This window comes from Acinonyx jubatus, chromosome A1, assembly GCF_027475565.1.
Source record: "Acinonyx jubatus isolate Ajub_Pintada_27869175 chromosome A1, VMU_Ajub_asm_v1.0, whole genome shotgun sequence".
Classification (NCBI taxonomy): domain Eukaryota; kingdom Metazoa; phylum Chordata; class Mammalia; order Carnivora; family Felidae; genus Acinonyx; species Acinonyx jubatus.
Window position 1 is genome coordinate 192,949,039 of NC_069380.1, and position 27,110 is coordinate 192,976,148.

Genomic DNA, 27,110 nt, shown 5'->3' on the forward strand with positions numbered 1-27,110 from the left:
GGGAACCAGTGTCTTGGGCCTGCAGCCCTGGTTTCTCTGGAGAAAAACCCATGGGAGGCTGGTTCAAGGCTGTTACAGGCCTTTCCCCTGAGCTGCCACCCCCATCCCACCTTGTTGAAGATGTCACTGCTTGGAAGGGACTTCCACAGCTCCTTGGATGATGGGTCCAAGTCACTTTTGGAGAGGAACAGCAATGTCACTGCAGAGAACGTCCATCCTGCTGAGGAAGCCAGTGGCTTATCGTAAGTGGCTGTCCTGCCCTTTTAGATCTGAGGTCAAGTGCGGCTGCCTTCACAGCTCTGGGCCACATCTGCCCACTTCTGTCTTCCTAACACCCGCACCCCCATGGAACAGGAGACGCATGGAGGAAACATGAAAGCAGAAACTAAGAAGGTTGATCCGTGCGGCTCTGGGTATTACACGTGCTTCCCGGTTGTCACCGAGAACCCAGATAGAGGAGCCATCCCCAGCATGAGCTTGATTCTAGGAACGCTTTTCTGTCATAGGCTGGCTGCTCACCCTTCCAGTCTCCTCTGCTCTCTTCTCTTGCTACATCCACTAGTATTTATTCTTTCCCTCCCTCTCCCCTATAAACCCTCCTGGCCCCATGTCCCTACTTTCACTGCTATAAACTCAGACACATGGAACTTTTTCTTAGAACTTTATTGCCAGTTAGGCTCTTATCTACTAATCAGATCAGATAACAACCTTGGGCATAATGAGGTTGTAAGTGACCGTACCCAGTGTTGATAAGGATGTCAGGAAATGTCCTTCCTCTAGACCTTTTAGGAAGAATTAAGCTGGGACCTTTCCAGATAGCAATGTTGTAATGTATGTCAAATCCTAACACGTATTTATATAAAACATACAAATGCTACTCCTGAAACTAATACTACACTGTATGTTAACTAACTTGAATTTAAATAAATAAATTTAAAATAAACCATGCAAATACTTATTTGGTATATGCTTCCTTTGGAAGTACACACATGCACACACACACACACACACACACACACACACACACAACTGGCTGCAATGGCTCCTTAGGGGTAAAAGAATTGGGAAACTGAGAGGCAGAGAGATTTATATGCACTATGTAAGGTTTCTTGGTTCTCGTTTTTGTTTTACCTTTTGAGTTTCCTACTGTGTGTTACTTAGGTATTTTTAAGTGTAGATATAAATAAGTATATCCTTTGATGGATAAATACCACTTCTAGGAATTTTTCCGAATGAGATAATAACACAAGTGTGCATGATAATTTTATTGAAGCACCAATGATAATATTGACAATTTGGAAACAATAGGAGATTATTTAAAGAAAATGTGATACCTATATACACAGCCATTACAAGTGATGAAGAAAGCCTATGTTGGTGGAAAGCGTGAAGGAGACACTATTCATAAAATTAATATAGGATACAGTATTATAATGGCTCTCCTTGTGTAAACTTGAGTGCATTTCAAAACAGACAGAAATGCCCAGAGGAATGTTAGCCAAAATACTAACAGTGGTTATTTCCAGTTAGTGGAATTTCACTATTTTGTTTTTATAAGGGCAATGTATCATTTTTCAAGGAAAAATAAAGTTATGCTTTTAAAAATCCCAACATGTATTTTATTCTCCAAGTCCCTGATCTAGGATGCTGTTAGCTAGGGCACATCGTTTCTCCAAAAGTTGGTCTCACTTTTTCCAAGAGATCTGATTCAACTTGGACAAGATGCTGCCGTAGGAAAGAAATGGGAGATGGAAGGATGGAGGGCAGGAAGCGGGGAGACAGAGCACATCTTTTGGAGACACTACTATCAAGTAATTGATGAAAGATAAAAAGTGGTGTTTTGTTTTGCTTTTTGCTTTGACACATTTTCCAATGATTGCAGTTATCAAGAAATAAAGTTTATAAAAATAGCCTCTTGGAAGTGAACGTATAACAGGGCCCCACCCCCCCACCATCCTCAGGTGAATAGACTGAGCTAATGAAGACGCAAGAAGTCAGGGGGGTGGTCCCAACCCTCTCCCAGGTCGGTATTGAACTGGCCCTGACTCCCTAACCACTGAGACAAAGACCTAGAGACATGAGCACAGTCTCTAAGGGACTTGCTGTGTGACCATGCTAGGCTGCCTCTAGACAGTTCCAAGACTGCACAAGGAGGTACCTCCAAAGGCCTCCTCAAGGCACCATATTCCACAAGGAAGGGACACGTTCACCTGCTTCAACCAGCCCTTTCTTATCTGTTTTCTATCCACCCAGCTCTACTTCCCCTTCAAGGAGGCCCTTCTAGCAGGTAGGCACCATAACGTCAGACCAAAGGTGGTAGTGTCGCTGATGAGGACGAGAATGGTGGTGATGATGGTGGTGGTGATGGTGATGATGCCTCACATCTTAGAAGCACTTCATGATTCCAAGATTCATCATGTCATTACCTCTTCTGATTCTTAGCACTTCCCTGGGTGGTAGGCAGGGCAATAATTATTCCCTCTATCTTTCTTTTTTGGCAGATGAAGAAACAGAAGATGTAAGCAGCTAAGGGTCTTTCCAAAGTAGTAACCAAATTTCATAGGTTAATGGCAGAGCTAGAACTCAGAAATCAGTGCTCCTTACCTCTGAGTTCATTGCTCTTGCACTCAGCTTTTCATTTCAGTTCCTTCTTGATTCTCTTCTCATGATCCAGCCCCGCCTTCCACCCCCCCCACCCCCCCACAGTGAATGGGTGGTACCTTAGCAGAAACTGCCAGCACAGGCATGGAGATCATTTAGAACCCTGGTACCCAGCACCCTACTAGACACATAGTTAGCATTCTGTATGCACAATAACAATTGTTACTAAATTGCATCCAATGCAGAGCATGGAACAGTTCACAGGAATATTGGTTGAGTAAACGGATGAAGGAATGAACTAGAACCAGTAAATACTCCATATAGCAGAAGAAGGTATGTTTTTTTTTCTAGTGAATGAATTAATAAACTGGCACCAATAATTACTCTATAAATTAAGAAAATCATTAATTATTTCATTGTCCATCTAGATGCCAAGGCCTAGTAGGTCTCAATAAAAATTATTTTAGGGGTGCCTGGGTGGCTCAGTCGGTTAAGCGTCTGACTTCAACTCAGATCACGATCTCGCGGTCCGTGAGTTCAAGCCCCACGTCGGGCTCTGGGCTGATGGCTCAGAGCCTGGAGCCTGCTTCAGATTCTTTGTCTCCCTCTCTCTCTGCCCCTCCCCTGTTCATGCTCTGTCTCTCTGTGTCTCAAAAATAAATAAACGTTAAAAAAAATTTTTTTTTAATTATTTTAGTGAATAAACTGAAAGAAATCATTAGATGAATTAATGAATAAACTGATACTAGGGGCTCATCCAGAATGGTAGCAATTGTCAACCTTTTCTTTAGAGCCTATTGTGGGTTAAGTATGTGTTGAGTCATCTAAACTAGCATCAGCCCTGGATCAGATGTTCCAGAGTTCACCTCATCGGGTTTTGTCCCTCCTCCCAAAGGGTGGCAGGTGCTGAAGATGCTGGAAGGAGCTTGAGCTTTGGATCACCTTTCCCACCCACTAACCCTCTTGTCTCCCCACTCTTCCCTACAGGAGAATGCAAACTTTGATCCATTTACTGAAATGCAACATTGGCACAGGACTCCTGGGGCTTCCCCTGGCCATGAAAAATGCCGGCTTATTGGTAAGAGGGTTCTGTGTGATGGAAACTAGGTTTACCCACTGTTTGGGGGGGGGTGGGGGAAGGTAGTAGGCCCCTAAGGTCTTTGCACTGTTTATCAATGGGTTTGGAGATACTCTCTGCAATAGGAAATGTGCTTCTTGGCATCAATCCAGTGGAGTCAAATGGAGGGGACAGGCCATTACTCTTTTTTGTCCCCCCAGTTTTATTGAGATATAAATGACACAGAGTACTCTATAAGTTTAAGGTGTACCACATAATGACACATAGGTATATTGAAAAATGCTTACAATGAGTTTAGTTAACATCATCTCTTCATGTGTGTGTATATATATTATATATCATCTATTTTGCAAATTTCAAGCAAGCATACCATACACCTGTGTCAACCATGGTCATCATGTTGCACATTACATCCCCGGTACCTGTTTATCTCCTAACTGGAGGCTTGTACCTTTTGAACCCCTTCATACAACTCCCCCACCCCGCAGCTATTCTTGAACACCCACCATCCTCACACACTGGCACACAAGCTACTTTGCCACAGTCCTCCCCACTCCTTAGAACTATATCCAGCCCATTTCACTCATTTACCTTAGTAGCCTCGTCCCTGCAGATACGTGAGTCTGAGCTCTTGTTTCACACCATTATAGTGGCTGTGAGAACATGGCTTGAAAGACGAGGATGATGAAGGCTTCACCAGTCCCCTGACACCCTGTGTCACCCCACCTCTGTCTCTTTGCTTATGCTGTTCCTTCTCCCTTGGTTCTGCCTTTCGAAATCTGCCCCCTCTGTGAAACTTTACTTTTTCCTATTAAAATTAATGCCACCTTCACCTTGTGTTTTTCTAGAACTTCTATCGACCTCACCTGGAATCCTTACAGCACTCACAAAGATGAGACATAATTTTTTAGTATACCTACCTTCCTCACTTCCCTGAAAGCTCTGAGGGCAGGAACTTTCTGATGTATTTGTAAACCTCCTCACAAAACCTGCTATAGAGACAGGAACACAGGAAGTCCCAATTCATGTCTATTGAATTGGCCAAGTATACGATTTCCTTTTAGATGATGCTAATTCCTCCTTCTCTCCCAGGCCTGGTTAGTGGTCCCCATGTCAAAAGAAGGCATATCAAGACCCTGGCTTCTTCTGATATGACTTCCAATCTGTCGCAGTTCCAACCCAGAGATGAGACTCTCCCCCTTTGAAATCCTCAGGGTTCTAGAACTTCTGAAGAGTATTATTACCACGTGGCCCTCAGGCAAACTGCCTTTGTCCGTGTGGTATTTGCTGTTAGCTCTTTTATCCTCTGATTTTTGCCTCCCAAGAGTCATTAGATTATTTCTCCGCCCCCCCCCCCCAACTCCCACCAGAACTTCTGACCATGATTCATTTAAGAAATGCATATTGGGCACCTACTATGTGCATTCTTAGGTCCTCGGAATGTGCAAGTAAACGAGATCAAAGGAAGTCTCCCTTATACGGAGGCTAGTGAAATCTAGTGAATTCTAGTGAAATCTAGTGGTGTCCTTGATCTCTCATTTGTTTCTTTGTGATAATGTTACATCAGGTCATATCTATAAAGGCACAAGTGTCCAGCACAGAGGAGGTGAAAGAGTCCTTCTTTATGCCCTTCTGATCATATCTGGGAGATTAGAATTAACAATGAGCTAGCTCTGTTTTTTAATCTCATCACACAAATAAAAAATAGAAACTATGTGAAAATAAGATTTTATTAGCTTGACTGTAGTAATCATTTTGCTATGTAGATGTTTGTCAAATCATCATGTTGTACACCTTAAATATATACAATCTTTAAAAAAAATAAAAGGATTAATGACAAATTAGACATACAGGAGCAAGGATTCTTGACTGGGGACACGTTTGCACATACACCCCCCAAGACATTTACAGTGTCTAAGCTGTCACAACTCATGGGGAGAGAGCATGCTACTGACACCTTGAATAGAGGCCAAGTAACGTACTGAACACCCTACAATGCAAGCAGGGCCTCCACAACAAAGACTCACCTGGAAAATATCACTAATGCCCCTGTTGACAACTCTATGCTGGAGGAAGAGCACCCAGTCATAAAAGGAACCTGGGTCTTCAAGTATCTTGGAGGAGGTGAGGGCCGGGGTGTGAAAAAGGAATGAGGGATCTAGAAGGCAGAACTCAAGGCAGATGAGGAAAAGCATGGGCTGTCTGTGGAGGTGGTGGAATAGTCACGGGCAGTATCCTAATAGAGATTGGGCGGCCACTTTGCAGTGATGCTAAGAAGTGTTCTAGAAGAACTAGAGTGTCTGGGAGCACAAGGACATTCAGGCAGGGACTTGCATCCCAGGGGCAGCTTTATGATGAGAGGGGCCCAACACCCAGACTGGGAGAGGGGCAGTTATAGGAATGATCAGTCTATGGCTCACTGTCCCCACTTCTTTTTCCCTTCCAGGTGGGTCCCATCAGCCTGCTGGGCATTGGGGTCCTCACCGTGCACTGCATGGTCATCCTGTTGAACTGCGCCCATCACCTCAGTCAGAGGTGAGAATCCTGCTTCTCTCTCACCCCCGTGTCAGGCCCCATCTGTGTTAAGTTTCCTTTGACCACTGACCCGGTTGACCGGCCACTTCTCCAGCCACTGCACCTGCTGCCGTAGATTCTATAGAGCTGGTGGAGAGGATGATAAAGTCCCAACTGGAAACTCCTAAGTAAGTCCAGGCCCAGCTCTGCTAACCTGCTGGATGACTTTGTCAAGTTCCTGTACCCTTTGACCCTAACTGTCCGTACCTGGCAAGATCAAAAGTGATAAAAGATGCCAGCATGCTCTAAACACTGCCATAAATATACAAGATACTTAGGATGTCCTTCCTTCCTTCCTTCCTATCTCCTCCTGCCCAGCCTCCCCCAGCCCCAAGACACACACCTTGTAAGAGTGATTTGTTCTAGGTAAGCCTCTTTTGGGGACAATTTAGTAAGAGCAAAAAGCATAGTTGAAATGAATAGTTTGCAGTGGCCCCGGTCATTAATAAAGCATACATACACTACTCAGTGTTTACATATTTGAAATCTCAATGCAAAAAAAAAAAAATCCTGAAACAGAAGTCAAATACAATGAACACAAACAATGCGGAGAGTTTCGTATTTATAAACCAACAAGCCGAGGGTAATTAGTAATTCCTTACAGCCATCTGCCTGGTGGTTCTCTGTCTGCAGCACTTAGGGGCTCCCAGGATCAGAAACTCCCCCCAGGTCAGAGTAGAGAGAGACATCAACTGAAACTCCTCATAAAGCCAAATTATCAAACCCAAATAGGTGTATCTGGAGCATACATGAGTCACACCTAACTTGTAGGCCACTTTCCAGCTCGCAAAACACTTTTAAGAGCACTTAACTTATTCAGCAATTAAATGTATTGCCCAATTACACGTGCCGGGTACATGGCCAGAGCTTTAACGAGCCTTTTATTTACTCTTTACAGTAAACCTCTATGGCAGGCACTATTATTATTCCCATCTCACAGATGAGTAAACTGAGACTCGGTTGAGTTAAATGCCTGGCTCAGGGTCACATGGCAGAGCCGGTCTTTGAAGGCCGGTCTGATCTGACCCCACTCTAACCATTTTGCGTATCTTCTCTCCCCTCAAGCCTACTGGGACAATTATATCACCATGAAGGTTTCTGACACCTCAGCCATTCACGATAGCCTTTTTCTGATTTTTTTTTATGACTTGTTTTTCTTTTTTTTTTCTAATATAGAGGTGACAGACTGATGGCCTAAGAGCTTCCCAGTTTTTGATTTGTTTTGTTTTGGCCTGGAGATTTCACATTGGAAAAAAAAAAAAAGCAAATTCCACCTTCTCCTTGCCAATTAGACAATCTGGCACCTCCGGGGTCTCATTCCGTCATTTCTCAGGGGGCACCAAATCCCAAACAATCCCTCTTTGGGCGCCTGGGTGGCTCAGTTGATTAAGCATCTGACTTTGGCTCAGGTTGTGATCTCACGGTTTGTGAGTTCAAGTCCCGCTTCAGGTGACCCTGCTTCTCTCTCTCCCTCCCTCCCTCTCTCTTTCTCTCTGCCCCTCGCTCACTTGCACCCTCTCTCTCTCAAAAAAAAAAAATCACTTTCAGAACAGATGGTGGTATATGCTACTGTCTCCACTGTTCCCCTTTCTGGTGCACCAGCCCCTCTCACCATATTACTGATACCTGTCTGGCCCCATAGCTTTTGAATTTGTAACCCTCAGACTAATACGTTTGCCACTCCTATGCAGTGTGACCTCATTTGTATTTGGAATGCCAAGCACAATGAGCAATCATAAAAATAAGGATCGAGCCATGTTTCCAAAGCGTCTCCACATTCATCTGTCCCTGTCCCTTCCCCCAACCCCAGACTGCGTGTGAAAAATACTGAGGCTCAGAAGTCTAAAGAGACTTGCTCAAGGTCTCCTGGCCATCTGAGGGGGTGTGTTGGGATTTAAACCCAAGACCCAAGTCTCGGTCTCTTGCCCTCTCCCAGCTACTCCCCTCAGTCATGCAGTTAGCACTGGGGATCCGTTCCTTGGCTACCTGCTGCTCCCACTTGCTTAGAGATGGTTCCTCAGTAGGGCCTTCCCTGCCCTTAGGAAGGGCCACCTAGGGAAGAGGGATACGACAGACTGGAACTTGGGTGTCACATCCTACAGGGGTGCTGGGCAAAAGCCTAAGTACCACGTTTGCATGGGATCTGGTCTGAAGCAGGCACCTCAAATGTCCCAACATCCTCAGCAGTGGGAAGGAAGGAATAAAGTCCAGAAAAGACCATTACTGGCTTGGCCATACTCACACCCCTCTGCCCCTATTTCCTCCTCCCCCTAACTAGGTTTGCACACCTCACACCTTTCATGTCCCTGCTTTCCTGGTTTACAGACCTAAGTCAATGCACAGCTACTGTTAAGTTAAAATTTTTCTTTCACTTAAATATTAGTGTTTAAAGAGACAACTATAGGGGCGCCTGGGTGGCTCAGTCAGTGAAGCGTCCAACTTTGGCTCAGGTCATGATCTCACAATTCATGGGATCAAGCCCTGCATCGGGCTCTGTGCTGACAGCTCAGAGCCTGGAGCCTGCTTCGGATTCTGTGTCTCCTTCTCTCTCTGTACCTCCCCTGCTCACACTCTGTCTCTGTCTCTCTCTCAAAAATAAACATTAAAAAAATTTTTGTTTCAAAGACAACTACAAAAAAGAAGAAAAGGCAGACTCCTGAAAGCTTTTAAAGTGTATTATAAAATATCTCAATACTATTACTGGGAAATTCCCAGGATGTTCCATGTTAACACACAAATGTATAATAATGACTCACTTTGGGAGTAAATTGCACCTTTAACAAAAACGGTTCCAGTTACACATTCTTGTCCTTTCCCTAGATGGCAAAAGACTTTTGTGAACTATGGAGAGGCCATGATGTACAGCCTAGAAACCTGCCCAAACGCCTGGCTGAGGACCCACTCGGCGTGGGGCAGGTACAACTCGTTGCTGTCCTACTGGTAGTGGTGGGCGTAGTAATAACAATGATAATCCTCACCTGATCTTCCTTTATTTTTAGTTACACAGGGCTAGGTGAATATGTTCTTACAAACCACCAAACAACCCAGGGAACCTTCCCTGAGAACTCCAGCCCCATCTTGCTCTTCATCCAATACATATCCACTGATACATCTAGTTAGTAAATATCCCTCTGGACTTTTTCTCCGCATGTGCATGAATATATGTGTGTGAGTGGAAATGTAGATTGCATTTTGCATTTTCTTTTACACTAATTAGAACATTTTTTTTTTTTTTTGGAAATTTGCTCTTCCATCTAACAACATGTCGCTAATTTCTCTCCACGCTGGGACATAGACATCTACCTGATTATATCTATTTTTTGTGACTTAATAAAAACGTGGGATTTGTTAGTCAACTACAGTCACAGTACAATCACTGTATATTTCCCCTTCCGTATTCATCCTGCCAAACACAAAAGGGAGCATGTATCAGTATGGCTTTCGTCATGTGAATCACCACCAGGGGTCACTCCTTGGTCGGTGGAATCCCCTTTCTGAGTATCACAGTTTACAACGACAGAATTTGAATCTTCTTTCTCAGAAGTCCCTGGCCATGGAATGACACACATGGAATGATCCAGTGGTCCAAGGGGGAGAAAACTGTCAAATTTAAGCAAGGTCCAGTGCTACTTTTCTATGTGATACTGATACATGGTATCCAGTGCTCCTGTGGGAGTCATCCCTCTAGGATATATAGAGCTGAGTGGGCAGCACAGCCTCTGGGAGGTGCCCCAGTGGGCCTTAGCTTCTACCACTTCCTGTCATTTATATCAAGACAATGGAGATCATCATAAAATTTGTCCCCTGCTAAGCTGCTATGGATGAAGAGCTTTGTCCGTGCTGCCACCACCACATGACCATGCCAGGGGGATGGAGGTTATCCAAGTGTCTCTGTCTGTGACCAAGTCACAGTGTTTGCCTTCAACATATGCAGCTTCACATCCCGCACGGGCTGGGCACATCTCTCTCTACCTGCAAAGACATACAGCTGGTTTCCGATGGCTATAGATGATGTGTGGAATGTTCTTGGGGATGGCAGGGGGCTGGTCACCTCTGGCATGGTCCAAGTCCTAGTTTCAGGATTCAGAACTTACAGGTAATTTTGATTTCCTGACTAGTCAGCACTTCCAAACACCCAGATGCTATGTATGAGGTGCCCAAGAGGGAGCAAAGCTGGTATGCTTGTAACAGGGCAAAAGGCCCTCCACGGTGGCTAAATCCCACTGGTATGTTCTCGGATCCATGGTGTGCACGTCTGTGAAGCTCCTGTTTGGACCTGGCCCCCCAACAATGAAGACCTTCCCTCTCTTGGCATCACCAACTGGGGCTAAAGACGAGCAGCTGTGGCCAACCTGAGGACAGGAGCTGTCTCTAGGGGCGGTGGGGGAGGGGTGGTGTCATGGTGTACCATGTTGCTTTCCTGGGCTTGTCTCCAGGCTTCAACACTGGCATCAACTCCATGGCGTCCTGTGGCAGCTTAAGATGGTCCCAGGCTTACCTGATTATTTTTTAAGGTTCACAATGTTCCTCAGTGGGGATGTGTGCCATAGTTTCATTGAAGCCTTCCCTTAATGGTGAACATTCAGGCTGTCCCTTGCTTGATGAAAGTGCCTGGTACACAAGATGTTTTTCTGTGTCTTAGCTCCTCTGATCATCTCCACAACCTTGTAGGTAGGCAGGGTGGGTCTTTATTGTCCTGGAAATATGAGATGACCAAGGCTCATAAGGAAAAAAAATAACACGTCCACAAATAGATATAAGATAGTGGTTGTGCAGAAATTCGACCCAAACCTAACATTTCAGCCTTTCCCAGCAGAGCCCTTCAGGAGGTAGTGAGTCAGTATTGTGGCTGCCAAGATCCCTTCTTCAGCCCCTCTCTTGGGACTCTCAGTAGGTCATCGGTCTCTTGACCAGGAGTCACTCTAATGATCAGACAGGTGAGGTCATGGGGCAGTAATAATGAATGACTCACAATTGCTCATCCTTTCTCACCAAGATTTATGTTTCTGATGACACCCCAAATAAAACTTTCGAGTAAGAAGCGTCCTTAGAGACCATCGTATCCAGGCAATTCAATGGAGGAACATAAAGCCCAGATAGGGCAATAAAAGTGCCCAATGTTACCTAGGAATTTAGTGGCAGAGCAAGAACTAGAATCCAGAACACCTAGCTTCCACCCATTCCATGCACCATTTCTCTAGAGCCCCAGTAACTGCAAAAGAGTTGGGAAAATGTCTTAAGCAATGATTTGTAATTTTTCGTGTGCAAAAGGGATACCTAGGAACTTGATGTAGGCAACAATCGTCAATGGATGCTCAAGCCATAAGGTGAGAGGTAACTGGGAAACTTTATAAAGAAAGACTACACTGACACCACCTGGTCCCAGGTATTAATCTTAGCATCTCATGTTTAGAAATGAGATAACCAGACACAATGTGTCTTATAATGGGATATAGTGGGGACCTGGAAATATGCTTAGCAGAGCAATAAAGAAAGACTCTCAATCTAGTCAAGCTGCTAGATCTAATATCAGTTCACAGGAAACACAGGGGATGGAGAAATATGATAACTGACATTATGAAGAAGTCATCAACCAAATCTAGTAAGTGAAACATACTATAGGATAAATTCTCTGGTGTCTTCAACCCCCACCAAAAACTTAAAAGTTACAAGGAATAAAAGAAAGCAGAACAAAGGGAATATAGCGGTTCTAAAAACTTAAGAGACATAGTAACGAAATGCAATGTATAGACTTGTTTAGAAATCAGACGGAAGGGGCGCCTGGGTGGCTCAGTCAGTTAAACGTCTGGCTCTTGATTTTGGCTCAGGTCATGATGTCATGGTTTGTGAGACCAAGGCCCACATCAGCCTCCAGTTCTACCTCTCCTTCTACCACTCAAGTTCTCTCTCTCTCTCTCTCGTTTTCTCTCTCTCTCTCCAAAAAATAAATGAATAAATCAGCGGTAAAATAGATTGTTTTGAGGCAATTGGAGAAATCTGAATGTGGGCTGTTATTAAATGACATAAAGAAATTATTATTAATTTTGCAAGTGATGATAATGGCACATTGGATATGAATATATATATATATATATATATTTTTTAAGTCCTTGTCCATAAGAGCTGCATATGGAATTATTTACAGATGAAGTGCCTTAAGTTCTCTAGTTTGCTACAAATACTCCAACAAAATAAGCATGTGTGTGGTAGGGGTAAAGGGATAGATGGAAGAGGACTGGCAAAAAATTAATAAGTATTGAAGCTGGAAGGGGCACACGAGGAGTCAGTGGATTATTGTCATTGCTTTTGCATGTGTTTGAAAATTTCCATAATAAAAAGAGAGAGAACATCTCTGTTCTGGTCTCCCATGATGCCACCGAGCTTCTGATTTGATAAGCTGATATGAGAGCCAGGAATCTGTATTTTTTGCATAAACCTCAGGCAATTCTGATACAATTGGTATTACAGAGCAGCTTTGCAAACCACTGCTCTAAACTGATCTAAGGTCCGCAGCCATCCCACGCTTAACGCATCTCCAAATTTGGGACAATTGAAGAATCCAAAAAGAGTAATAACAATAAAAGATTATGATACATTACATTTAAAAAATTAACGTGCAGCTTTTTGTGATACAAAATAAGAGGAAGAATGTATCTTTCTTAAATGCCAACTGATGAATTTAGAAAAAATGAGAGTTAGAAAAACATCACCATGCAACCACTGATAAAATAGTTGATTCAGACAAGGATCATCAATGACCATTAAGAAAGACCCTTTGGTTTGAGAGGAAGGGGATATTCATATACCATGTCGGTTTTACCTCTGGATTATAACAAGAGAAATGTACATCTACAATGGACAGGTCTGATGGCCTTCACCACAGTGGAGCCACAGGATACCATGTGGTTTCCAATATGATGGAAAAAGTACAAAATATCCCTAATGTGTTATGCTTGCAAAAATACTTACCTGAATCTAATCATGAGGAAACAATCCTCCAAGTCCACAGTGTGGACCATTCTACAACACAATTGGCCTGGACTGTTCTCCAAAAGCCAATGTCACGGAAAACCAAAAAATGTGCGTGTTCTATGTGGATAACCACTAGAAACAAAACCACATGCAATATGTAAACCATGATTAGATCCTGAATCCAAAAAATAACTAACAGCTATAAAAGACATTTTGGAGATAATTGAGCTATTTAAATTATGGACTATGTATTTGAGGATATTGAAGTTGATTTTCTGGATATTATGATCTTAAGAGGAATATGCTGAGAGAGTCAAGGTTGAAGTGTTAGGATATCGGCAATTGACTTTCAAATGGTTCTGGAAAAAACTGCGTGTGTGAGTGTGTGTCTGTGTGTGTGTGTGTGTGTGAGTGTGTGTCTGTGTGTGTGTGAGTGTGTGTCTGTGTGTGTGTGTGTGTCTGTGTGTGTGTGTGTGTTTGGATGAATACATACATTCATATACACATACATATTTATATAATGCAGTTAAGGCCAAATTTAACAAGTGGTATATTTAGTTTAAAGGATATATGAGTGTCCATTATACCTGTCTCTCAATTGTTTCTGTGAACTTGAAAATTTCCAAAAATAAAAAAATGTAGGAAAATATCACAAATAACAACAGAAATGATCACTTCAAAAAATAAAAATAAGTGCATTTTAAAAAGTAATTTGTTTTCTCTCTCTGTCTCTTCTTCTCTGGCTCAGGTACACTGTCAGCTTCTTACTAATCACCACCCAACTGGGATTCTGCAGTGTTTATTTTATGTTTATGGCAGACAATTTACAACAGGTAAAGAAGCTTCTTCTGGACAGAGTGGGAGAAAAACAAACATCCCTAAGGCTTCTTTAGCAAAAGCATAGTGTTTGGATCATGGGAGAAAAGTGGCTGCATTTCTACTCCCCGATCAGACTACTTGGGAGTTCTCTCAGTCCTGGGAATCACTTTTGTAAAGGATTATTGAGAAGCCAAAGCAACATCTGAGGAGTGTAACCACGATGGAGGGAGAGGCTTGCAATTATGTCCAATCAAAAATAATTGAGAATTTGTAGCCTGAAACGTGTTGGTGAGATTCACTTCAGGTATGGCAGGGTTGTCACACAGAAGGTGACTAAATATAAGACAAGCAAGCTGCAATCTTGCCCTCATTGCATTCCCAAGAGGCATTATGAATCAGTCACAGCATTCTTTCTTGGCTTCATGGGCTAGAGGAAGCATAATCAGTTTTGCGCAAACAGCCAAGTATGTTAGGTGAAATAGTCAAGAAGATAGATTCCACTCAGTATTCAGAGCTTTCTGACTTTTAGGGCTCTCTTGAGTTAAAGAAGATATTCTTGTGTTATCAACTCCTGTTCTCTGGGTGAATGAAAGGAAACCATGCGGCAGGAAAAAAGAGGTTGAGTTAGATCACAAAAGGACCCTTCAGCTTTGAGATTTTAAGATTCTAAGGGTTTCCTATTGTGACAGTCACGGGCACTACAGGTGAGGTTACCAGATTTGACAAATAAAAATATACAACACACAGTTAAATTGGAATTTCAGACACGTAGCAAATATTTTTTTATTTTTTTACTATGAGTGTGTCCTATGGAATATTTGGGACATCCTTTTACTAAAAAGCTATTTGTTTATTATCTGAAGTTGAAACTTCACTGGGCATCCTGTGTTTAATCTGGCAACTCTAAATACACTGCCCCGCATTGTGTCTACATCAGATGGTTGAAGAAGCCCACATGACGTCCAACAACTGCCAACCCAGGAAGTTCCTGGTGCTGGCCCCGATCCTGGACATCCGCTTCTACATGCTGACAATCCTGCCCTTCCTGATGCTGTTGGTGTTTATCCAGAACCTCAAGCTGCTTTCCATCTTCTCATCGCTGGCCAACATCACCACGCTGGGGAGCATGGCTCTGATCTTTGAGTATATCGTTCAGGTCTGTGCCTGAAACCACTGCAGGAGGGGGTTGTGAGACACCTGGGGAAGGTGAGTACCATTATGGGCAGGTGAAGGTGAGGAAGGTAACCTGCTCCGAGCAGCCTCTGCTAAAGGGACATGTGTGAACACTTCTGCCCCACGAGCTGTAAAAGCTAGTCATCATCTTCGTCATGGTCGTCGTCGTCACACTGGGTAACAGTGAGTCATTCAACAATTAGTTATTGAACGCCTTCTGTGATCCAGGCATTGTGCAAATGGGGCTGGGGTTCACTGGTAAGCGAAACTGATGGGGCCACCTGCCTTCATGGAGGTTACATTCATTGACGGAGATAAACCTCAACAAATAACCAACAAAAATTGTAACAATGGTAGGTTGACAAGGGACGCATATATGATAAAGAAATTTTCTTTCCTTGGTGCCAGGTTCTTTACATGTATTAACTCATTGACTCTTTATGACGATACTATTTTGCAAGTACTACCCTTATCCTCAGTGTACAGACAAGGAAACTGATAAACTGAAAGTAATTTTTCTGCGAATTCCAACCAGTTTACCTCCCAAGCCCATGCTTTGCTATTAACACAGGCCCTGAAATTCTACCATTATAGCTTCATTTCTTTGAATCAGAAAGTCTTTGGGGCTATGTTACTTTCCTATTGCTGCTGGAACAAATCATCACAGATCTAGCCGTTCAAAACAACGCAAATTTATCTTAGAGTTCTGTAGGTCTCACTGGAATAAAATCAAGGTGTCAGCCCGACTGGGTTTCTTTCTGGAAGCTTATGGGGAGAATCTGTTTTCTGGCCTGCTCCAGCTTCTAAAGGCTGTCCACATGCCTTGGGCTCATGGCCCCCTTCCTTCTCCAAAGCTAGGAATGTAAGGCTGAATCTTTCCCCTGCCACCATCTCTCTAGTTCTGTCTTCTGATTCCCTTTTCCACTTTTAAAGACCCTTGTGATTACATTGGACCCACGCAGATAATCCAGGATAATCTCTTTATTTCAAGGTCAGCTGATTAGCAACCTTAATTCGGTCTGAAAACTTAATGCTCCCTTGCCATGTAATGTAACATATTCAGAGTTTCCAGGGACTAGGATATAGACATCTTTGGGAAAGAGCCACTGTTCTGCCCGTCACAGGAGTCTATTGAATAATCATTCCCGCTGCACCTGTACCAGCTACTAGACTGCACAGCCCTGGGAGCAGTGGTGAGAAAGAGGCATTGGAGAACGTGAAGACAGGAGACCTGAATTCTTATCTGGGTCATGCCCCTAACTTGCAGAATAGCCTCGGGCAACTCCCTTCCCCTCCCTCGCTCCCACTCTCCCCACATGTAAAGATATGGGAAATCAAAATGTGGTAAATATAGACAATGTATTCCTTAAGAAGGAATGAACTTCTGATCTGTACTACAACATGAATGAACTTTAAAGACACCGGGCTCAGCGAAATAAGCCAGTCGCAAAAAGACAGATACATGATTTCACTTATATGAGGTGATGGGGGCGAGTGCAGCTGGGCAATAGGGGGTTACTATTTCATGAATAATACAAAGTTAAGTTTGGGAGGATAAAAAAGTTCTGGAGATGGGTGGGGATGACGGTTGTAGCTCAGTGGGAATGTACTTAATACCGCTGGATTGTACCCTTACATGTTTATAAAATTGTAAATTTTAGGCCATATATAATTTACTACAATAAAAAATAAAGAACTTCTTTTAAAAACAGGAAGGCTGATTCATCTCTAGCTATCTCTAGCTACCGTGTCTCTGTTGATGACACATATGGCCCAGCTTTCTACCAGCTTTCTATCAACTCTCTACCAGGCAACGTTTGGGGATGACGTCCATGCCATGGCAAAACGAAGGTCCTTCTTCTACTTCCTTTCAGGAGATTCCAGATCCCAGCAACCTCCCGTTGATGGCAAGCTGGAAGACCTTCCTGCTGTTCTTTGGTACAGCCATCTTCACATTTGAAGGTGTTGGTATGGTAAGATGGATGAGGGCTCTGCATGACTGGTCCCTGTTGCCCTCTAGGGAAGCCAGCTTTTCCAGATATCCAGAAGTATTTATGAAGTGCAGAATGTGATCTTCTCCTGATGGGAGGGAAAATCAGGACCCACCCGCTGGGCACCAACTGCTCCATGCACCACACTAAGCCTTGAAGACTGAATGTGAATTTACTCACTAGCCTAGATGGAGTAGGGCACTCCTGGCCATAGAAAATAGAAAATTAAAAGGGGTGTGGCCCTTCTTGACCCTGGGCCACCTGGAAAAGGACGTCTGTGTCTGTGGGGGAACCCTACTCCTTCACAAGGTGCCACATTTCTTACTACTTTTTTTTTTCTTTCTTTCTCAATCTCCTTTCCTCTCAGGTCTTGCCTCTCAAAAATCAGATGAGGGATCCACAGCAGTTTCCTTTTGTTCTGTACTTGGGGATGTCCCTTGTCATCACCCTCTACATCTGCCTGGGGACACTGGGCTACATGAAGTTTGGGTCAAGCACCCAAGCCAGCATCACCCTCAACTTGCCCAACTGCTGGTACGCCCATCCTTGCCTGCTTGGGGGGAGAAGGGGAGGTGAGTCATGGGATCTGAGCCTCAGCAACAGAACGTGGCATCCCCTAGGGTTATCGTTAGCACCAGATATTAACTGCTAATATTAGTATTATAATAACAGGTAGGTGTGATAATCCAGACATTGTACATTGTCTCATTGAGTCCTCACAACAGCCCTACGAGTTACCATTATCATCAGCTCCATTTAATGGATGAGGAAGTTGCTCTTTGGAGAGGCTGTGTGCAACTTCCCCAGCTCACAATGTGTGTGAGAAGCTGAAACTTGAAACTGAATCTGTCCGACTCTGTGGTTTAAAGACCCTAAAATGAAACGATCTGGGAGTGTTTGGGAAACACAAACAGCAACAACAAAAAGTATAACTCCAAAACGATGACTGGGGGTCCTGCCCACGGATCACTACTCAGGCCCCCGGTTCCAGAAATGGGCCTAGGCTGCCATTGCTGTGCTCCAGTGGGGATTTAGTTTTGGAGTTTTTACATTTGATCGCTCATTTATTTATGCATGCGTTCATTCATTCTTCCAGGTACCAATCTGGGGGGGGGGGGGCTGGCACATAGCATCATCGAGTGTGAGCTATCCTCATTATTCCGGCACTATAGTGAGTGCATTGTGACTAGGCAGTCAGTATAGCCAGGCGTTTCACAGCAAAGGTTTCAAAACTAAGTAAAGGAATTTGCATCCTGGTTCTTATGTGACCCTGGACAAGCTGCCTCATCTTGCAGACCTCATTCCCATCCTCAGTAAAATGAGGATAATACTAATGCCTATTTGTCTAGGCTTGGTTATGCTCCAGTAATAAACAACTCCAAAATCTCCGTGGCTGAATACACACACACGCTTGATTCTATGCTCAAGTTGCCCGCCCCTGACGGGGTGGCTGGGGCTCAGCTCTGCACCATCCCCTCCCCAGGACACAGAATGCTGAGACAGCCACTCCCTGAAACGTTGCCATGGCAGAATGCAGTGAATCATGCCCTTCACCATGAAGCTGCTAAAGGTTCCCTGGGAAGTGACATACATCTCTTCTGCTTGCACTTCCTTGGTCAAAACAGCTCCCAGGGCCACACCTCACTCCCGGGGGCGAAGAAGTGAAATTCTACCAGTTGTCTGGAAGAACTGGAAGCACTGGTGAACAGCAGAGACAAATGACTGTCACATGATCTCGAAGAGTGAGTGTGAAGATTAACTGGTTTAATGCACATAAAATGCTTAGAAAAGCATCTGGCACAGAGTAAGTACTCATCGAGTATTAGCTACGATCATCGCTGTGTCTTCCCGCAGCCTTGTTCTTTCATGGGGAGCAGAATGACGGGGCATTCATTTCCCACAAGGCCACAGTTGTAAAATGAGACAAATATCACCAGCCCACCCACCTCATTGTGCGGTGGTGGAATAAGGCATGGGATAATAATATGGGATTTCTTTGAAGTCACGACTTACATTACACCAGTAAGACATCATTCTAATACTCTGTTCCTGGTCAGAGCAGTTCGGGCTGCCGCTAGCTACATTGGGCAGGGCACTTTCCTTACAGGGACCTCGGCTGGAAAACGTAGCCCATGAGCACATCACACCTGCTCTGAACCTGGCTGGCCATCAGCTTCCCCAGAGGAGTCTTAGACAAGCACCCCTTCCCAATAAGAGAAAGACCCACAGCCCAAGAAAACGATGGGCATGAGCACACAGTTCACAGGCAGATTTTTTAAATGGCATTTTATACATTTGAAAAGATCATTTGTTTCCTTCATAATAACAGAAATGCCAGGAAAAAAAAAAAAACCAGAATGGCAAAGACCAGCACACGTTCACAGGCTGTGTTTTGGCAAGGATGTGGGGTAGCAAGTACTTCTATATGCTAGGACAACAAAGGGGCAGTATGTCAGTAGCTCTCAAAAGTTTAAATCGCATATACTTTTAGCCAGCATTTATACTTCTCAGGTTGTATGCTAAATGTGCATAGATATCTATGTGCAAGGGTACACTTCCCAGCATTCTTTACCAGCAAAAGACGGGGAATAATCTAAATATCCATGATTTGAAGACTCGTCAAAAAAATTATAGTATATGCTGTAGGAATACCAAGCATCTATTAAATAGAAGCCACATCTGTGTGGACTACTAGGAAACAATCTCCGAGGGGTGCCTGTGTGGCTCAGTGGGGTTAAGCGTCTCTTGATCTCAGCTCAGGTCATGGCCTCCCAGGTCGTGGGACTGAGCCCCATATAGGGCTCTGTGCAAATGGTGCAGAGCCTACTTGGGATTCTCTCTCTCCTTCTCTCTGCCCCTCCCCTACTTGTGCAGAGTCTGCTTGGGATTCTTTCTCTCTCTGTCTCTCAAAATAAATAAATAAAATTTAGAAAAAAGAAAGAAAGCAATCTCCAAGAAATATCTAATGAACAAAAACGGAGCTTAGCATTATATAGAGGACGCGACCACGTATGTGTAAGCGTGTATACGTTTGGTATAAGCTTGTAGATACACTGATTATTTCTGAAAGAGCTACAAGAAAACTGTTAGAGGAGTTGTCTATGGAAAGAAAAACTGGAGGCTGGGAATTAAGGGTGGGAGGGAAGCTTTTCACTGCATGACTTTTGAAGTAGAAACTTTATACAGATACACTTTTTTTAAGAAGTGTATTTTTAAGAATAAAAGTATATTTTTTAAGAATAAAAGGCGCAGATTCCTGAGCCGTAGGCCAGTTGAATCAGAATCTCCAGGAACGTGCACTTTTAGAAGCTTCCCAGGTGGCTCTAATGGCGGGTCGAGCCCGAGTCAATGGAAGTTAGCCAGTTCCGTGACTCAGTGACAAGGTACCAGCTTCTGAGCAATGAGCGAGTCTTGAATGGCCCTTCCCAGAGCCACATTACATTTCACGTCCTATCCATCTCTCTGCAGGCCATATCAGTCGGTCAAGCTGCTCTACTCCATTGGCATCTTCTTCACCTACGCCCTCCAGTTCCACGTCCCGGCCGACATCATCCTCCCCTTCGCCGTCTCCCAGGTGTCAGAGAGGTGGACGCTGTTTGTAGACCTGTCTGTCCGCATAGCCTTGGTCTGTCTGACCTGTGAGTAGGATAAAAGGGCACCCTTTGCCCAAAGCTGTGCCTGTGAGCCACACTGGCGTCTGTCCCACTATCACTGGCTCTGCCACTTACCTTCTTTGCGACCTTGTGCAAGACACTTCGCCTCCCTGAACCTCAACTTTCCACCTGAAAAACGGGCTTACTAGAACCATCACATGTTGCAGACATCTCTGCTGCCTACACATGGAAAGTAGACACTGGCTGGTTTACGGGAGAAAAAAAAAATACCATTCATTCAATCACGCTCCTATATGCCTGCTGTATGTATGCCAGGCACCATACTGACATTGTCGAATACTCACGACAGCCTAGCGACATAATATCACCAACAGGAGGAACTGTGGCCCAGAGAAGTTGGGTGACACACTCAGATCACAGAGTTGCTAAGTGACAGAGCTGGGGTTTGAGCCACAGGTCGTGTAGCACCTAAGTCTGTTTTCCATCACGTGCCATATTCCTTCCTATCCTAAATTAAGATCGAGGCACTTATCTAGAGTGGTGTCGAACTGCAGGGGAAAACGAGGCTGATTTGTTATAGTCTTAGCGATCATTTTTGGGGTGCAATCTTTTCTCCTCTCCCCCTCTGATCTTCCTTCCTTAATGCTTCCTTCCATTCATTTATTCACTCTTTCATCCTACATTAGGCGCTGTTGTAGATGTTTGGGAAACATCATGAACAGGCTGGGGAATGTTTTCTCTGAAGCATGTCCAGAGAAAGGAAATGAGAAAAGGTGCCCCGTGAGGAAAGGGAAAAAGAACTAGGGATGTTTTTCCTAGAGAAGCAAAGCCTTGGGGAATTTCTGTATCTGTCCTTAAGGGATATCTGTCTTTAAACACCTGTGGGATACTGTGCAAGAGAGAGAGAAAATGAAGTCTTAAAGACTCCAGGAGTCAGAGTTTAAAGTTGAGGAAATCCAGTCTCGGTTCAGGGTCAGGAGAAATTGTGTGATTCTAGGAGCCTTCTAGCAGAAGAATATGCTATCCGATGTTACACGTCACATAAATGGAGTTCTTTTGGCAGAAACAGCACTCCTGCTCCATTTAAGGTATCACAGAGTTTCCAGTATGTACCCAAGACATTTGGGCCCTGTAGATCTATTGTTTTGAGATCATTCCCAGTAGGAATGGCCTAAGTTGAAGAGAAAAACTGAGGCCACTTGAGATCAGGGAAGGCAGTGCTAGACAGAGCTGACCTTCTAATGATATGCACTGCTTCTGTTATACCATGGGTGACCACTTCCTCTTCCTTTATTCATCTGTCAGTTCCATTATTCCTTATTCATTCAACAGTCATTTGTTGAGCACCTACTATTGTGCTAGGCACCCGGGATACAATAATGAATAATAAAGCAGACATGGCGCCTGCCCTCATGAGGCTTACCATCGAGTAAGAAACATATGCAAGGAAATAATTATACTGCATTGTGATCAGTGTTAAGAGGGTACATAATGATGTAACATATGATGGTTAAGATCATAAGAGGAGGATGCCCTAAAAGCACACAAAGGTCCTATGCTTTAGCCTAGGCCAGGTCAGGAAGTCCTTTCCGGGGGAATGATGGTTCAGTTAAGACCTAAGAGACAAGTAGGAGGTAGAGGAGGAGTAAAGAATGTACCACGTGTAGGAAGCACGCTATGCACAGATCTGAGGTAAGTACTTATGGCCTCTTTGGAGAACTAAAAGCAGCGGGGAGTGATAAGACACAAAGCCAGAGAATCTGGAAGGGCCCAAGTCATCAGGGACCTTGTGCTAAGGAGACTGGGCAACGGGGAACCGCGAAAGATCTGTGAGCAGTGGGTTGGCATGACCAGATATGAACCTTCTAGAGAACTCCTGCAGTCTATCTTGCATTATAGCTTTACTATAACATATTTTCTCTGCCCTGTCAGTGTAAGCTCTCTGGGAGGACACTGAGCTTTCTCTGTGCCTTCTCCAGTAAGCAATTTATCAAATACCTGAGGAGGGAAAACTGGACAGGACCATCCCATCAGAGGGGTGATGAATTCTCACCTGCAAGAGTTGATGAGTCTCTCTCATTCTCTGTTTGGATGTGTTGCAGCAATTTCAGAAAGAGGTGATGTTTTCTTCAGATCCAGGAAGCTAGTATGGGTACTTCCCAGGGCAGTTTTTTCCCTAATTTGTTCATAGGAAAATCATATGGTTGTACAAAGTGAAGTCACATGAATTGTATGTTTGTTCATTCAAACATTATTGAAATTGGACTCGCCTGGAGGAAGAGAAGGGAATGAAAGAGAAGAGAAGAGGAGGGAGCAGACAGCCTAAGGCTGTTTTATGTTCTTTTTAATTTACCAGGATCCGTCTAGGAGTAGGGAAACAAGTGGTTGAGATTCTGACAACAAATCCATCTCTCACTTTTTATTCATTCTTGCTTCTAGACAGTAGCTGTATTTTGTAGAGTAGTATAGATTCACAGTAGATTCAGTGTCTGAGTAAGAGTCAAACGTTTACTGAGCACTTACTATATACCAAGTTCTTTCATATACAAGGGAGGCAGCATAGTGGAGCAGAAAGAGGCTTAGATAGGCATTTCAATGGATTCTCATCTCAGAGAATGTATGACCTTGGCCACATCTCATTCCCTCTAGACCTCTAGATTTCCCCATCTCTTTAATGAGAACGTAATAATAGATAAGTGGTAGAGGAGACTTTCTAACAACTATGATATGTGAAAAACCCAAAGGAGGGGTGCCACCCAGGTGCCTGGGTGGCTTAGTCAGTGAAGTGTCAGACTCTTGATTTCAGCTCAGGTCAAGATTTCACAGTTCATGGGCTCAAACCCCGTGCCGAGCTCCACGCTGACAGCATGGAGCCTGTTTGGGATTCTCTCTCTCTCTTCCACTTGTGCTCTCTCTTGCTTAAAATAAATAGATAAGCTTTAAAAAAAATAAAAGGAGAGCACCTACATTGGTCTTTAAAACAGAGGTGGGAGTCCAGAGCCACAGTGCCTGACCTACTGTTCACGTCCTCGATGGGATCTTTTCCCACTATTCCCATTTTCCCATCATTTCCCACCATCATTTCCCAAAATGGTCGGTCAGGCATCTGTGGGGCTATCAGGCTCCAAAGAAATGGTTTGTTTCTGAGCTCCCTTCTTGCAGGAACACTCAGTGATTCTAAATTTCTTCTCTCGTTGTAGGTGTCTCAGCCATCCTCATCCCCCGCCTGGACGTGGTCATCTCCTTTGTGGGCTCTGTGAGCAGCAGCGCCCTGGCCCTCATCATCCCGCCCCTCCTGGAGCTCATCACCTTTTATCCTGAAGACATGAGCTGTGTCACCATTGCAAAGGACATCATGATCAGCATCCTGGGCCTTTTGGGGTGTGTATTCGGGACATACCAAGCCCTCTATGAGTTGATCCAACCCATCAGCCATTCCGTAGCCAACGCCACAGGTGTCTATGCATAATTATCTATTTTTATTCTAATCGCTCTGCCCTCCTCCCACCCCCAACTTGACTTCCGTTGTGGATGTTATATACGTTCGTCAAACCCCAACATCTCTATATTAATTAGCGGCATCTTTATCTTTCCAGGAGAAATGGACCTGACACAAGTCAGTACTCATATCCCTCAGGGTATGCCTTTTTTGGTTTGGGATTGCTTCGGAGGTCTTTTGTACCTATGAACCAAACCCTCATCCGACCGTTTGTACCATCAGCCTCATTTACTGGGAAAAGGAATGCCATTCACTCATGACATTCTTGGAATCAGACAAAGCATAGATGGAAACACAAAAGCAATTGTTTTCTCTAATCTGCAGTTGCTGCCCTTAAGGCATAAGATTTAGAAGAGTGGATATTGGGGGAAGGGGGATTTTCTATTCACATATTCTTCTTTTTTTTAAGTTTGTTTATTTTGAGGGACAGAGAGAGAGAGAGAGAGAGAATCTCAAGCAGGCTTGATGCTGTTAGCACTGAGCCCAACACGGGGCTCCGTCCCACGAACTGTGAGATCATTACCTGGGCCAAGATCAAGAGTTGGATGCTTAACCAACTGAGCCACCCAGGCTCAGATGTTGTTCTAAGTGGAAGAGTCACAGACAGAACAAAAACAGAACTTAGCAGTAATTTTACCCAACCCTTTGGCCCTGCCACTAATTTCCAGTGGCATCTTGGGCAAGTTCCCTCACTCACTCTCTCTGACACCATTTTCCCATCTATGAAATGAAGGACTAGACGGATCTGTTAAGGATTCATCTAGATCTGACATTCTGAAAGAGGAAAAAAAATTAATTTATCTTTCAACCACGTGTGAAAATCAAGGTGTTTGCCATCAGCAAGACATGCTATTGCCCCGGAGATACGTGCCTACCAGAAGTAGGGTAGGGATACAAATTTATTTCTTAGCAATCTGTCGTTACGGTAACTTCCCTACGTAGAAGCACATCACCTTTCTTTTTCTTCTCCAATATCTTAAGTCCCCTTACAGCCATTTAGGCTGAAGAGGCTGAGTGATTTGTGTGAAGGAGAAGGATTTCATCATGTGCAAGGACTATCGACCTACTTAAAAAAAAATACCTAGTTTGGGGAAGGGTTTTGAAAAATAGACAATCTTATACTCTGCAGATGGGGGTATACATTGTTATGGCTTTTCTGAAGGGCAATTTTACGACACCTAAGTCTTCAAATGTGTAGCCCTCTGACCCATTAAACCTGGGAATTTATCCTAAGAATATTTTGTGTTTGCAAAACTTTATGCAAAAGGAGAGCTTGTATTTTGATAATAGTAAAAAGTTGGAAACAAACATCCAACGTTAGGTTACATTATGATTTATCCCAAATAAAATGGTATGATGCCCCCAAACATTACAAAAATTCACCTATTGATATGCAAATATATTTGTGGTTGATCAGTAGGGAAAAGCTGTTTTATTAAAAATAGTATGTGAGATATATAAAAACATTTATAAATGTTATATATATACATATATATGTATATACATATAATGGAATATTACTCAGCCTTCAAAAAGAATGAAACCTTGCCACTTGCAACAACATGGATTGAGCTAAAGTATATTATGCTAAGTGAAATAAGTCAGTCAGAGAAAGATAAATACCATATGATTTCACTTATATGTGGAATTTAGGAAGCAGATGAATATGTGGGAAGGGGGGAAAAAAGAGAGAGGGAAGCAAACCATGAGAGACTCTTAATGATAGAGAACAAACTGAGAGTTGATGGAGGGAGGTGGGTGGGGAATGTGCTAAGTGGGTGGTGGGCATTAAGGAGGGATCTTGTTATATAACGAGCGCTGGGTGTTATGTGTAAGTGATGAATCACTAAATTCTATTCCTGAACCAATATTACACTATATGTTAACTAACTAGAATATAAATAAAATAATAAAAATAAAAACTTGGAGGAAACAAAAGAAATCATCTCTTACACCAAGACCACACACACAAAAAAAAATCCAGGGTTGGTTTAACATTTGAAATCCGTGTAATTCACCACTATTAACAAACTAGAAAAGAAAAAATAAATGATCATCTCAATGGACACGGAAAGGCATTTGGTGAAATCCAACATCTATCCTTAATCTAAAACTCCCGACAACTAGGAATACAAGGGGATTTCACAACCAGTAAAAAGCATCTATGAAAACCTACAGCTAATGTCATACTTGATGGAAAAAACTGAATACTTTCCCTGTAAGATCAGAAGCAAATCAGAGACTTCTATTCAATATTGTGCCAAATATCCAGACAATGAAATTAGGCAAGAAGAAGAAGTAAACAGCATCCAGATTGGAAAGGAAGAAATAACTGTTTCTATGAAGATGGCATAATACCAACGCAGAAAATCCAATGGAATCTGCAAAATGCTACTACTAATTGGTTTACAAAGCTTCAGGATACAAGGTCAATATACAAAATCCAACTGTATTTCTCTATACTAGCTGCAAACAATCAGAAGTTGCACTTATAATTGCGTCAAAAATATGCAGTAATTGGGGGTAACTCTCATGGCAGATATGAAACACCTGTTAAAAACTATAATATATAATCTTCATAAAGACTAATATATTGCTAAAAGAAATTAACACCTAAATAAGTGGAGAAATACACCTTGTTCATGACTCAGAAGACTCTGGGGTTCAGATATCAATTCTCATCAATTCTCATCAATTCTCAGATATCAATTCAGATATCAATTCTCAGCAGGCTTTTTTGTGTGTGTAAGTTGATCAGCTGATTCTAAAATTCATTTGAAAATGTAAAG

General features: G+C 43.3%; 1 protein-coding gene, 1 long non-coding RNA gene and 1 pseudogene across 6 annotated transcripts in view; 1 reads left to right on the top strand and 2 right to left on the bottom strand.

Annotated features, from left to right (window-relative positions):
• LOC128311124 (uncharacterized) overlaps positions 1-5,025 on the bottom strand; it is a 26,431-nt gene extending 21,406 nt beyond the window's left edge. The window contains exon 1 of the long non-coding RNA XR_008289118.1: positions 4,600-5,025. This is a non-coding gene — a long non-coding RNA (uncharacterized LOC128311124). The remainder of the gene's footprint in view (positions 1-4,599) is intronic.
• SLC36A3 (solute carrier family 36 member 3) overlaps positions 1-25,768 on the top strand; it is a 26,001-nt gene extending 233 nt beyond the window's left edge. The window contains exons 2-12 of one of the 5 annotated variants that reach the window (XM_053199968.1): positions 121-242; positions 3,589-3,679; positions 6,126-6,214; positions 9,074-9,169; positions 13,974-14,058; positions 14,982-15,200; positions 17,092-17,190; positions 17,576-17,742; positions 20,677-20,846; positions 24,023-24,277; positions 24,419-25,768. In XM_053199968.1, the coding sequence (XP_053055943.1) occupies positions 121-242; positions 3,589-3,679; positions 6,126-6,214; positions 9,074-9,169; positions 13,974-14,058; positions 14,982-15,200; positions 17,092-17,190; positions 17,576-17,742; positions 20,677-20,846; positions 24,023-24,277; positions 24,419-24,510 (1,485 nt within the window). In that variant the 3' untranslated portion in view covers positions 24,511-25,768. The other 4 variants (XM_027077482.2, XM_053199970.1, XM_053199978.1 and 1 more) reach the window with 4 other exon arrangements.
• Positions 5,541-11,677, bottom strand: LOC128311123 (rab9 effector protein with kelch motifs-like; annotated as a pseudogene).
• Positions 25,769-27,110: the final 1,342 nt, after the last annotated feature.